The sequence below is a fragment of the Oreochromis niloticus genome, linkage group LG9 (genome assembly GCF_001858045.2).
Source record: "Oreochromis niloticus isolate F11D_XX linkage group LG9, O_niloticus_UMD_NMBU, whole genome shotgun sequence".
Classification (NCBI taxonomy): Eukaryota; Metazoa; Chordata; class Actinopteri; order Cichliformes; family Cichlidae; genus Oreochromis; species Oreochromis niloticus.
The window spans coordinates 7160135-7174663 of record NC_031974.2 but is presented as its reverse complement, the minus strand read 5'-3'; the positions used below and the strand labels follow the sequence as shown (position 1 = coordinate 7174663).

At 38.5% G+C, this 14529-nt stretch overlaps 1 protein-coding gene and 1 long non-coding RNA gene across 2 annotated transcripts; one reads left to right on the top strand and one right to left on the bottom strand.

Moving 5' to 3' along the window:
• Positions 1–4862: 4862 nt before the first annotated feature.
• Positions 4863–5375, top strand: LOC112847905 (uncharacterized). Its single transcript, XR_003221740.1, has 2 exons — positions 4863–5100; positions 5202–5375. It is a non-coding gene; the product is annotated as an uncharacterized LOC112847905 (long non-coding RNA).
• Positions 5376–10365: 4990 nt separating this feature from the next.
• LOC112847888 (uncharacterized) lies at positions 10366–13600 on the bottom strand. The gene is made up of 4 exons (XM_025910497.1): positions 13292–13600; positions 13068–13185; positions 12427–12478; positions 10366–11370 (listed from the first exon to the last, which is right to left on the bottom strand). Exons 2-4 carry the CDS (start codon positions 13166–13168, stop codon positions 10375–10377), a joined length of 1149 nt encoding a protein of 382 aa, XP_025766282.1. The 5' UTR covers positions 13169–13185; positions 13292–13600; the 3' UTR covers positions 10366–10374.
• Between the last annotated feature and the right edge of the window lie 929 nt (positions 13601–14529).

Genomic DNA, 14529 nt, shown 5'->3' with positions numbered 1-14529 from the left:
GCATTAATATGCAAATTCTCATGATCATTGATCAACAACCACTGATCAAAGCTCATTGATCAAATGCTGTGATTGCAGCGACTCCCCAACTCTCTGTGAATGGGACTCATGGCCATTGATCAGCAGTCTTTGATTAATGAGCCTTGATCAGTGGTTTCAGTGCTTTCCTTCCTGCTTTGACTGCAGCTGTGTTTGACACAGCTGCAGTTATTACATTCTTCACACTCTCCTGCACATTAACCACCACAATATATTTTTATTCTCTGTGCTTTCAAATATGAACACTGTTTACTTTCATCTCTGTTTCATTAGTTTTTGTTAACATCTTCCTGTGCATCACTTTATAGCAGCCACACTCATTAAAATGAGACTTTGTAGGAGTTCACTTCCTCTCATGTGTTCATCCACAGCAGCTGGACAATAAAGTTTATTGTGACCCTGATACTGCAGCAGATCGCTCTCATCCATTTCCTGTTATCACTTCAAATAGAAATGAGGCTGTAGAGGTTTGGTGCAGGCAGAAAAACAGCTGCAGGGACAATGAAAAGACTTTTCTGCTCCAACTTCCTGCCAGCAGACGCTCAACTTCTCCCAGCATGCTGAGCTAATGATTAGTTGGTGTTTTTCTCCAAACACTCTCTCACTCTTCTCTCAACGTGTTGACAATAAACTGTGAACAGACACCGAGGAGAGCAGCAGAAGACCTCATTCAGGAGCTAAACTCAACATGAACTGAACTCACAGTAAAGTTAGCTCGGTGCTTACCTTTAGATGAGCCCACAAACCGAGAGAAACTCCGTGATGAAGCTGGAACTCTTTCCAAACACAGGAAACAGATCAGGGAGCAGAGACCCACGTGGTTCACGCTGATCTCAGCTACGATCCAGGAGACAAGGGTGGGCAGATCGATGCAGATATCGATCCAAACGTTGGTACTACTTTATTCTCTTTGAATGAAAAAGCAGCTCTCTGTGCAAACACCTCCTCTCGTGGAACATTCTTACTTTGCTACGCCCCCTCCTTCTTCTTCTTCTTTATATCGCTTATTGGCGGTTGTCAAACAACAAAATGGTGCATTACCGCCACCTACTGGTGTGAAGTGTGAACTGGAACATCGAGCCTCAAATCCCAAACAATTCTCTCTCTTTTAAAAACTGGAATAAGGCCTGATAACTTTCACTTCTTGAGTCCTTTTGCAGTAAATCAATAAGATCCAGTTTCATTTTTATGTTACTGAGGTTTTGGATCAGTTACCTTCTCACAGTGTAATATAACATGTTCTACAGTTTCTTCTTCTCTTTTTTGAATGATTTGAATGGAGGTTATAATCCACCATCACTGAACTGAAATGAATCTCTAAGTAGGAAGTCATCAGTTCAGTTTTTGATCAATTTGAGTGTATTTTACTGTGCAGGCTGAGTTTGATTAGATGAAATAGGTTTTCTTAGTGGTTATATTAATGTCATTAAATAGTTTTAAATTAGTCTTTTTTTTTCATTAATGCATGTGTGTATTTCCTTTTATATACAGCTCTAGTTTACAATGGGAGTTTCAAAGGTGTGTTATTGCAGGGTAAATGTGATTTAGACCTTTGTAAAAAATATTCTAATTATATCTTTTAACAGGAGTGACTGATTTTAAAAATGGGATTCTTTATGTCTGTGTAATATTTCATTAATCTCTGTTATTTCTCTCTATACTCAACCTTGTACATACATCAAATATTATAAATCTTACTTTGATAAATATTTAGATCTTCACACATTTCAGGGTCCAAGTGTGGGTTGACTGAAGTGTTTGTTTTTATCCCCACAACATCCTAAACATTTTACTGTTATGCATAAACGGAGCGAAAAATCTAAAACATGATATATGCATTACTGTCTTCAGCCTCTAGGGGGCATTGTTGTTCAGGAAGTACATTCTCCTCTGACAAGCTGCTAAAAGCGCTTCTCTAACCAAAGACTGTAAATAGACAACATAAAAGTTTAGAAACAGTTAAACAGAACAGATTCACAGAAACCAAAGTGATACTAAACATACAGCACTGACAGTGATGACAGACAACATTACAGGTCAGTTTCAAAAACAATAACACTAATACAGGGTTAAAGTTTATGAAACTGATGAAAGATTTTGTTACTTTTTAAAATAGTAGTACTATTTAAAATACAAAACCTGAGAAACACAGAGGAAAGGCTGCTGAACACAGATGCACAGCAGGTGAGGAGGAGCTCGATGGAAATTAGCAAATAATGCTTGAACACAAATTTTGTTTTGCTGGAAAACTGAACAACCCAGTGCATTCAGGGGTCCGTTCTTTCTACCTCGCTTACTACATCCGAGATCAAATCATCGCGCCAACTTTGAGCTCGCTAATCCGGTTCTCCGAACACACCTGAGGAGGGATATTATACCCCTTATGTCAAAATATTCATGAGCTTTTTGAGTGTTAGGTTCTAATGAATTATTCATGAGCTCAGGAAGTAATTAAATTATGATATTCATAAAAAATATGATATTCATAAAAATTATGATATTCATAAAAATATGATATTCATAAAAATTATGATTTTCATAAAATTATGATATTCATCCAAAATATGCTAGTTCATAGGTCACTGCTTTTCTTCCCCCAAAATAAGAACTAATTGCTTATTTTAGAAAAGTTTTTATATCAAATAGCATTCTTTTATTTTTTTAATCCAATAAAAACTTTTTCCTTTTTTTCCTAAAGAAACGCCATCTGGTGGTGGGTCAGCGCATGACAGCGCATGAGTGCGCAGGGCGCGCACCCCCTGCGCCTGTGTGTCTGTGCGCAATTGTGCGCGTGCCTGTGTCTGGGACTGTGCTTCTGTGGGGCTCCGTGTTTGTGTATTTAAAATGTGTTAAACCAGTATAAATGTGCTTAGTTAAACTTGTGCTTTTGTAACGTTCACTATGGCCAGACATACAGGGTGCATCCCTTGGGGGAAAACTTTATTTCAATTTATATGCATTTGTTTAATCCGAACAAAGAAATTTAAAATCAAACTCAGAGTCACAAAAAAACACTCGCGATCTCCGCGGCTCCCAACCGATCCTTAGGCAAATAAGCAGGGAGAAACTCCTCAAAAACCCTCCGCGTTTTTCTCCAAAACCCCTAGAAATAACCTCTAGGCACCCTCCTATCCCCAAGCCTTATATTCGATAACAGAGGGAAAATCCTGAAACCAAATTCCGCTCAGAGTCTAAGTTCTCCTTTCGCTATCACCCCATCCCGCAACCGCTGCCAGAGCAGCATCTTTTTCCTTCTTGTTCGCTCCCTGGCTCCTCTTAGAATGCTGTTTACCTCGTTTGAAAGATTGCGCCCGAGACCAACTCCGCCTCCCAGGTAAACCTTACTGCCCCGCTGCCAATCACATAACAAAGGGGCGGCTCCATTCGCACCCCGCTCACCCAATCGCGCTCAGCTTGGATTTTCATGATCCCCCCGCTCAGGTTAAGACTGGCGTCCTCTCTCACAAGCCGTCTGACTTCGGACGCGTGGACAACTACCTCCACTCAGACCGAATCCACAATAATACCCCGGTCTCCAGACCACTTCAACAGCTACCTCCACTCAGACCGAATCCACAATAATACCCCGGTCTCCAGACCACTTCGACAATTGGTGGCACTTTTACCTGTGTGCATATCAATCGGTAAGTGTTACTCTTGCTTTCCTTTTTTTTTTTAACCATTTTCTCTCAAAAAGCTTTTCAAAGCCATCCAGAAAATAGGTAGTCTAACACCTGTAATACACTTTAAAAAATATATATATATAAGCTCCAGTTTATCACTCAGAGCTAAAAAGTGATTGAGTACACTAGCAGCGATCATGTCCTCCTCAGGTACCTCTTTTTTTTTCTTACTCTTGTTCATATAATGCTTATATTTTACTGTATTTCCTGTTTTTAAAATACTCCTTGTTATTTCTTTTTAGACTCTGAAATAAGCCTGTTTGTCATGGAAAAGAGGGACCCAGGCGCGGTTCTTCTTCACATAAACACAGTGCGTTTATTTACAGTGAAACAGGCAGGCAAGTCCAACAATTCCCTCAAAAGTGCAATATTCCAATCGTGCTCGTCCCTTGCTCCCAGTGCGTTCCGTGCTTTAACTCCCTTAGTGTGTGTGCTCCCCAACTCGCTTCTCCGCTCGCTCCTCCTGGAGGAAGAAGGAAAAACCACCGTTAGCCACACGCTAGCCGAATAACAAGCACACACTGCTCGCACGGACTATACCAGTTCGGAGTAATAATCCCACGTCGACTGTCGCCGCGAGTCCAGGTTAAATACCTCTCTCTAGCCGGGAGGGATGATTACCAACAGCTGGTCAGGTAATCAGCTACAGGTGGGCCAGTAACAGTGAAGAGGGACTCCCAATGACGACAGTCGCCAGGCCACGCCTCTCCCACGGCATGCACTTCTGTAAACAGCCCGAGGACCGGGGAGAGAGAGAGGGAGAAGCAAACACGCACACAAAACAAAAACCCAAGCAAGGTCGCCCGGAAAGGACCGTCCGACCGTGACACTGTTTGATTCTTCGCTTTTGGATAATCTCGATCAAATCGGTAGGTCTGCTTCATTCTTCTTCTCCCTCTTAACAGTTAATTGTACAAGAAAAACAAAAACAGTAACCCTCTTTTTAACTTATCAAACTTTTTCAGACATATCGGATTTGGACAACTATGTTTTTTCGAGTTCACCTAGTTCTTCGCCCAGTTCTTCACCACCACCGGTTTTAGAGCGAGCTACAGGCAAGAACATCCGTCTCTCCGCGAGAGGCAGGCCTTGCTTTCTGCAAGGGCTCGCACCGCTTCAGCTCCCCAGCGCCCCTCGGGGAAAAACCTGCATCTAACCGCCCGGGAGAGGGAACAACTGTTCGCGGCACACGCGCCCAGTGCCGGCGTCGGAGCTTCTCCTCCCCAGCGCCCCTCGGGGAAAAACCTGCATCTAACCGCCCGGGAGAGGGAGCAACTGTTCGTGGCACACGCGCCCAGTGCCGGTCTCGGTCTCGGAGCTTCTCTTCCTTCACCGGGGCCAAGACATCCACAGCCCCTGCCTCGGAGATCCAATCTAGGTCAGTCACTCTCGCTTTTTCTTTTTCTCTCATTTTATAAAAACTATCTCCTTTTCTATTAAACACCAGTAACTGATTTGTATCTTACCTTAAATTCATAGGGCATCTCAGAAGGAGGCGTAGGAGGACCATTAGGCCAAAGAGCACAAGGCAAAGACGCAGACAACGAAACCAGCTTGCGTCCATCGCTCTTCGAGCTGTATCTCTGTTCGCTGAATTAGTGCAACTCATCTTATAATAAGGTTTTATTTTATTTTATTGTTTTTTATTTTTTATTTTTATTTTATTTTTTAAATATATTCTTTGTTAAACAATAAAAAAACAATGGACAACCAGGTACAAGATATTCCAGACCCCTTTCTTGCTTTAGAAATAGAGTTAGCCCGGTTAAATGAAAACGCCCATCATTCACAGAATACACCTCCGCAGAATCATGAACAGCCTGAGGTGATCAATAATAATAGCGATCCTCTAGAACTGATTGATTTAGCTCTTGCACAACTAGCCCATAGTGAAAGTGCCCCCCAGAATTTAGGATTCGAGTATGATGAGGCTCATTCTCAGCAAAACATTGCCTCTTCTGACCCTTTCGCAGCTCTAAATAGCGCTTTAGAAGCCTTAGCACGAATACAGCACGAGGTTCAAATACCTCCAGAATTATTGAGTCAAATAAACAGGTTAAATGAAAATAATTTTAATGATAGCCAGCATTCGCACAGCTCTAGCCCAGGCGGTGAGTCTGTTGACCACAGTCCACCCCCACCGTTGATAAGCGGTTTCAACAATAGTCCACATTTGCTCAGTTCTCCCCCAGTAAACAATGCTCGCGATCACTCCTTTCAACAAGGGGGTAATCCAGAGCAGGGGTGTTCCAGCAATTCATCACAGCCGCATATAATTGTTAGAAATAAATTTAATAACGTTGAAATTAGAGAAATTTTGAATTTTCCTCCTCCAAACGATATACCTGATTACGCCCAATATTATGAAGGTATAATGGCCGGTGCCCGAGAAATAACAAGCAGGATTTTCTCCCATGCACGTCCAGGTGATCTTATACAATTAGAATTGATAGGCCAACAGCTACAAAATAATGTTTCAGTCATTTTAAGGGACAATTGTGATTTAAGTGAATTTGAAAATCTGTTCCTGCGAACCGTTCAGTCAAATTGGTCCGTTATGTGTGAAGGCTCACTTGAGCTTGTAGCTCAGATCGTTAGACCCCCAGCCGGTAGTGGAAAAAGACATCTTAGTCACATACTGAACAATGAGATTGTCAGAAAAAAGAGGCGCTTTTTATATATTGTTCATAACCCCGCAAATAAGTTATGTTTTGCTATAAGCCTTGCCCACCTTCTGCACCCCGATTTTAATGATCAACAAGCAGAGGTTTTCGGTAGAGAAATTCAACAAAAAGCTGGTCTAAATGATCAAACTCCGGTGGGTTTTGATAAAATAATTACATTTGAAATGTTACTCGGATGTAAAATTATAGTATTTTACCGTAACGAAAACGATCACAGCCTTTGTAAATTTCAAACTAGTACGCAAAATACAGAAAAAACCCTTTGTTTATTTTTATTTGACAATCATTACTATGCTATCAAAAATCTAAAAGGATTTATGGGTACAGCTTATATATGTAATCATTGTTACACGGGGTATAACCACGTGTTATCGAACTTCTGTCATGCTCGCTGTTCAGTCTGCATGCAGCCTCGGTGCAGCGAGCTTTCCCTCTCTCCTATTCTGTGTAGCGATTGTAATCGCACCTGTCGTTCTTCCTATTGTTTCGAGAGCCATAAAAAACTCCTACAGAGGCGTGAAAGACTCGCCAGCAACTGCGATCTCTATAAAAAATGTACCAAGTGTTCCAGACTTTATTATATTCCTGTAAAAGGTAAACCCCACAAATGTGCTAAGAGTAAATGCCCAATCTGTCGCCAGGAAATCTCTACTGATCAGCAAACGCATCAGTGCTACATGCAGGTTTTAGAACGCGAGACAAAACACAACAACAAGTTGATTTTTTATGATTTTGAAATGTTTGTAAATGAAGCCGGTGAGCACACTCCTTTTCTGGTTTGTACGAAAGCTTTAGACGGCAAATCCTGGAACTGTGTTGGTGAGGACTGTGCGGAAAAGTTTCTCGCTCATTTTAGACGTCCACTCTTTAAGGGCTGTATTTTTATCGCCCATAATGCAAAAGGTTTTGACAGGTACCTTATTTTATCCCGAATGGCTAAACAAGGGGTAAAACCACATTTAATTATGCAAGGATCCAAAGTGATCAGTTTTACAGACCCAGACTTTAATCAACGATACATGGATTCCAGCTGCTTTCTCCCTATGCCCCTGTCAGGTATCCCAAAAGCAATGGGATTTTCAGACAGCGTAAAGGGTTTCTTTCCTCACTCTTTCAGTTCCAGAGAAACTCTAAAATATGTAGGCCCCTACCCTCCACCCTCAGCTTACAGCATAGAGAGAATGACAACAAAAGGCAGGGATGATTTTTACAAATGGTATGATTCAGTCAGCTCTGGTACCTTCAATTTCATGAAAGAGGCCCTGTCATACTGCGAAAACGATGTTGAAATTCTAGCTGAGGGATGCAAATTGTTTAGAAACGGGTTTATTGAAGAAACAGGAGTAGATCCTTTCAGCCGCAACACACTTGCAAGTGCCTGCCTGAAAACCTATTTATCAAACTTCATGCCAGCCAATTCTTTAGCAATACCATGTCCCCTAAATTACCGTAATCAGGTCAAATCATTTTCCTCTGCCTCAATTCAATGGCTAGAATATCTCTCGTACACGCAAGGTGTTTTTTATCAGACATGCGCTAAATCAAGGAGAAAAAAAGCTGGGTAGTTATTATGTAGATGGATATGCCCTAATTAATAATAAACCATATGTCTGGGAATTTTTGGGGTGTTACTTTCATGGGTGTGTCAAGTGTTTTTCAAATCAGGCCGACATTAATCCCTTGTTAGACCTAACTTTTGCAGAGCTAAACAGCCGCACTGAAGAAAGACTCGCTAAATTGAGAACTGAGTATAATGTGTGTCTTGTTACAATCTGGGAGCACGAGTGGATCGAGTTAAAGCATATTGATCAGAGTGTAATTAGTTTTCTCAAACATTACGAAGCGCCAGAACCTTTGAACCCCCGCCATGCCCTCTTTGGAGGGCGTACAAGCCCTGCACAGCTGTGCTGCACTGCAGGCCCTGGGGAGAGAATCGGTTATGTGGATGTTACCTCGCTGTATCCGTTTGTAAATAGCACCTGTAGTTACCCCTTAGGACATCCTCAAATAATCTTTCGAAATTTTCAGCACCCTAAAACCCATACGGTAAAAAAATACATTTTTCCCGGCCAAAATATATTTAAAATATATGGTAAATATATTTTGTATTTGTGATGCTCCAAAAATATATTTTTGAAATTGAAAATATATTTCTTTCTAACCAAAATACATTTCAAAATATATTTGCGTTCAAGAAAATACATTTCCAACCTTACAGCAGAATGTATATCAAAGTATCCCTTATTTAAAATGTATTTAGTGCAATAATAATAACAATAATAAAAGTAACAACATCTGCATCTAATCACATCTACAAAAACAGTTGGATTCAAACAAAACAGAGTCAAAGGTCTAGCAAGAATTAGGTTATTTATTCATTTGCTTACAGTATTTCACACAATATTAGCATTCACTTGACTTTGAAATTATTTATCAGTGATACAGTACACAAAACACAACAACTGCTATGTACACTTTAGTTTTTGACATTATATACAATATAGTACTTAAAGAAACAGTCCACTTTTTTTGGAAATAAGCTCATTCTCGATCTCCCCCCGAAATAAAAAAAAATTGAGTTTGACCATTAAGTCTTTGGTCATTTTTCAATGCAATGCTCACGGTCCCTTCGGATTCAATGATGTATGCTAAGCTATGTTAAAAGTGTTATCACCATACAAATCAACTGTATGGATTCCAAAATGGTCAGACTCAACGTATTAACTCTGAGGGAGTGTTCCTTTAATGATGCAATATATAGCACTTAATGACTTAATGTAATGTATATTTGACGTTTTACCATTTAATGTTTAATTATGTATGTTTTTTTTTAATGAACTGGTTCAAAATCACTTCAGAAAAATACCACATGGCACTGAAAAAAATCATGTTTTCTCATGTTTAACCTTATTTAAGGAATTCACACTGATTAATGCTTCTAAAAATGTAATTAACTTTTAGTTTTTCAGTGTGAATGATCAGACATTTGCATTTGATCTCTGCAGCAAGAATACCTGTCAGATGCCCAAGACGTTTTGATACTGGTTCAAAATAACTTGGATTTGAGGCACAGAGACTATGCTTTGCTCGTTCATAGAATCTTCCAATGGCATAACACGTCTCTCCACTTTCATTTTGACATAATACAAATCGTTTAATGTTAAAGAAATTTTGATCATCATCATTCAACATAACAGTGAATGAATTACGTTTGAGTACACGACTGTAATCTTCTGAGTGAAACACCTCGCCATTTGTAATGATTCGTTGAAAGTACTGTACTCTGCTCCTTTGTACCCCAAAACGACTCAGTGCCATATAGTCATCCCTCCTAATTAATCGCACTTTAGGATGATTAAGTGCAGTGATACCATGTGTGCGAGTTACATGTTTTAACTGTTTAGGTCTTGTTAGAGATTCAAATATCTCCTTGCATTCATTTGAGGCATCTTTCAGTAAAGTCTGGCCATAAAATGGTAAGGCCTTCTGTAGCCAGAACATTTTTACAATCTGTAGCGCAACCCCTTGAGTGCTTTTGATCATGTCTAGTAGATTAGCATTGTAAGACTCAAACACAAAGGCGGAATGAGCCCACAAAGGCCCCCAGTTAACTACACTTCTTGGTAAATGGAGGCAAAGATGGACATTATAAGACAGATTAGCTTCCCCATAGAATACCTCCATGTCTTTCACAAAATCTGTTAGAAGTGCCTCAGACTCAGTAATCTGCTCTCTGGTTATATTTTCGCCCAACAGAAGGGATACTCCCTTGACTAGTTTAGACCAGTGATTCAGTAGTGGTTCTGGCAATACACCTTTTAGTACAGGTAAGCTATAATAAAAGAGCCACATATACCACTCATGGGCTTTCCAAAATTTCCTCAATGTGACAGACCTTGGCACACGAGGTACATTACATGGCGGTTTAATCTTTAAAAGCATTTCATCTAACAGTTTTGTAGACCTACCTATATACCAGTGAGCTGAATGTCCTTCTGAAAAGGATATACACGAGTGAATCCTCTGCCTTTTTCAACTACCTTTCCTTCATGAAGGCAGTAGGAGCATCCATATTCACCATTAAACTGTTTAAAATTCTGGATCAGAGGTCTGGCAACTGAGTCACTCATTAGAATTAGAGGGATTACTTTTGTATTGACAGAAACGCCTTTGTCATTTTCCCATGTGAAACCACTGTCCTGTAGGTCCACACACTCATCAATGAAAGGTTTTAAGAAACTTCTCATGTGAGGCTTCTCATCCCCGAACCATAGTCCACAAAGGAGTACATTATCCTGTCTTGTTTTCAATGGCAATTCATTAATGGTGCATAAAAGGGGCCAAATACTACAAGGGGACTTTTTAAAAACTGGGACACCATCACAGCTAAATGTTAAGCTGAGGGTTTGAAGGGCCGTTTCTGAACCACTTAAAGCTTTCTGATACAAAAAACCATCACAAATGTCACTGAGAGAAGTAGATGTTTCTGTTTGCCTTCTCATTAATTCATCTGTAATTCCTGGCATTCTCAAGAGATTTTTGATTTGATCTTCCAAGGAGAGGTATATGAAAAAGTTATTGGTAAACCTACTTGCTTTGTCATAGGTGATGTTGCATTGAACACAATGAACTTGGTCCAGCTCAGCTGACATTATATTACTACACTGCTCACACACATAACAGATTTTCATGATGTCTTTTGTATCATCAAAAGCTTTGTAAAATGAATATTTTGTCCTGCACGCTGAATCACTGCCACCAACAAGATTAAGGATTTTCATGATATCTTCAAGACAGTCACTGGTCAAACTGTGTTTGAGCTTAAGTGCCAGAAGTAGTAGTTGATTTTGCTCTTTAGTTTGACCTGAATCCACTGGGACCTCTATCTGAACAGGACCTGCAGTGCACTCTTCATCATTAGTCATCGGCAGAGTTCTGTCTTCTGGAAGGGTGTCTGGGATTTCCTTGAAAAGAGAAGAGAGAGAGTGAGAATTATGGGTCCTGTAAACATCACATTACAAATCTTCAGTGTAAGAGCATCAGCCTAGTGGACTCATAGACGCATTTATGTCTATATTGGTGAGATATAGACATTATATCTCACCGATATATATATACTGTATTTATGCATCTCTTTTTTTAACATTACAGCAGACATTTGAAATTGGTCTTATTCACTAATTGTGCACTATTTGACATGTCCATTCAGTCTTGCCAAAATTTAAGTGGGCTTTGGCTGTCCAAGATTAACTCTCAAAATGAATGCTTAGTGCTTTCTTTCATGATAAATTCTGTAAGAATATATGATTGCAGTAGAAAGTAGAAATTACTGTAAAAATAATAATTAGAACAATGATTACTTGTTTTATTTTTTTCTATCAATGCACTAATTCATGAATATTCTTTAAAAAATAATGTCTAGAAATTTAATGATCTTTTTGATTTCATTTCTTGACTTGAAAATTCAACTAACTATGGTGTACTTATTTCAACAAATCTATAGTCCAATATTCATGATAAATCCAATTTAGATTTATGCATTAAAAGTGTTTTTATTACAAACAACCCAAAATGTTTGTATTCCAATACTAACCTTAAAAAGAGACCAATAAGATCATTTATTAATAGTAATATTAATCAGTCATTTATTATTTGGTATAACTGAAGTAATTAAATGCTAAGGGATATGATAAAATGGATGATAAGATAAAAAGGAAAAAGGAATAAAACTTTATTTTGGTAATCATCACCCTCAAGTTGTTCTAAACATGTTTCTTTGTTCTGTTGAACACAAAAGAAGATATTTTCAAGAATGCTGGTAACCAGTTTCTTGTCCCTACTGACTTCCATAGTATTGTTATTTCATACTATATCCATACTATGTCAAGATGGACCAGCAACTGTTTGATTATCAACATTATTTTATGTTAAAAGGAAATTCATAAAGGTTTAGAACAACTTATATATATATGAATTTACAAAAATGCAAATTGAACCACCAATTATATCATAAGGCATACCTTTTCACATTCCTTGATAACATTCTGAAGTTCTTCTTCTGCAACCTTAATTCTGAAAAAGAAAATATACAAGAAAGAAAATCTAAATTGCTTATTGCTATATTTGAACTCTAAGTGAACTGCTATTAAAACGATAAAGATGTGATCACTTATAAAGATGTTTATTGATCAGTAATAAGCAGATTAGACATAGCCTCGCTGTTTAAAACTCCAGATCATTCATTTGGGAGCCAGAGTACATTTATCGTACCTTATGCTATGGTAATTTATAAAGATTGTCATTTTTTCCTTAATATTTTCATTGTGGTTATTAATGACATTATATAAAAATTACTTAGAATTATGTTGTTTTAAGCAACTGCATGTCCTATTTTTACAAGAACATAAGCTGAAAACACTAACTGTAAATCCTTCAATGCTATTCTGGAGTATTAAACCCCAAATGTCTATTACACATTGGCTTTGTTTATTCTTGATAGAAAACAAACAAACGTCTTAAGCATGCAGTGGACGATTATTTGCCACTTTGAACGATTACATAATTGTGGCATCCTTAGTGATTGCCACTAGATTAATTGATTGTGCGGCCCTATGGCATTCGTTAATGTTAAAGAGTGAGGGATATTACATTACCAACACACCTTTCTTTTTGTGCCCATCTCCGTTTGGTTCTTGAAGGAATTTCCTCTTCAGGATCAGTTAGATAACGTTTATACGAAATACTTCCAGGAGGCTCGCTCATTTTGACTCACATGTGACCTATTGATGAAATTAAAATTACATTGAAGAAAACATCGAGGATTGTAAAACAGAAACTGCAACATATAAAATAAATGTAGCATGTTACTGTGAAATATATGCTTACCGAGCAGTTTTCCAGGGAGTTCGCAAAATTGCAGCGTTTGCTTCCGAAAGGGTCTGCACGCGCAATGCACACCTTAAGAAAAACTTTAAAAACTTAAACGTAAAGTCCTAAAAACGTCAGTCTTTGTACGTCACAGGATTAATCGAAAAAAGGTAAACACTTAAAACAATATAGTATGGTTTTTTTTCTATGAAATCTATGCTCACCAGAGATTATTCAAAAAATGCAGCGTATTCGTTCTAGATCTGTAGGTTAATGCGCGGAGCAGAGTATGCGCATGCGCGTTGCCATTGTGCTTTTTATAAATTAAGATAAAATAAAAAGTAATACGTAAAAAGTAAATATTTAAATATTCCCAAACAACAACACAACAACGCGCAAAAAAATCTGTTTGTTAGTTGTTGTTGTTTCTTTTTTTTCCCCTTTTTTTTTTTTTTTTTTAAAATATAACCGACCTCTGAGGCGCAATTTCCGACAGTGAGTGGAATGGCCGCGATACAGACGGGAAGACACAAGCGGATAATGTTCGCGTTAATTAAGTGGTCGGAAGATGGAAAGTTCTCAATTCTGCCAACTGAACACATTCGGGATTTTGATGAGGAGGAATACTTGGACGGTTTGGAGGAAAAGGATGTTTATTTGGTGGAGTGGCGACAAGGCGCCAAGGAGCCAAAAGGCGGGTGGCCGGTCTATGAAGCCTCCATCATCAAGCTAGCAGGTGCCTTTTCTCCAATATAATATTACTTTATTGTCGCTTATTTGTTAATCAAAATATGTAACTTAATCAATTTTATTATGATGTACTTTAGCCTTTTTTTTTATTATTCTGCCTCCTCAGAAAGGGAAAAAACCTTGCAAACAAAACTTAAGGAAATTGAGGAACAACTACCCAAGCCAGAGGTGCTTAAGAGAAAAAGTAAACCTTCTATGAAACTCCTTGAGGCCACAGAGGTAGACGAACCAGCAGCTAAGAAAAAGGTGAGTGTTTTGCCACAGGTACACACACAAATATATACTAATATATATATATATATATATATATATATATATACTAATATATATATATATATATATGTATACCTGTTTTGTATATATATACAGTTAAGCCCATAATTATTCATACCCCTGCCAAATTTTGACTTAAAGTTACTTTTGTTCAACAAGCAAGTTCTTTTTTGAGCAGAAATGACACAGGTGTCTCCCCAAAGATAATAAGACGAAGTACAAGAGGCATCATT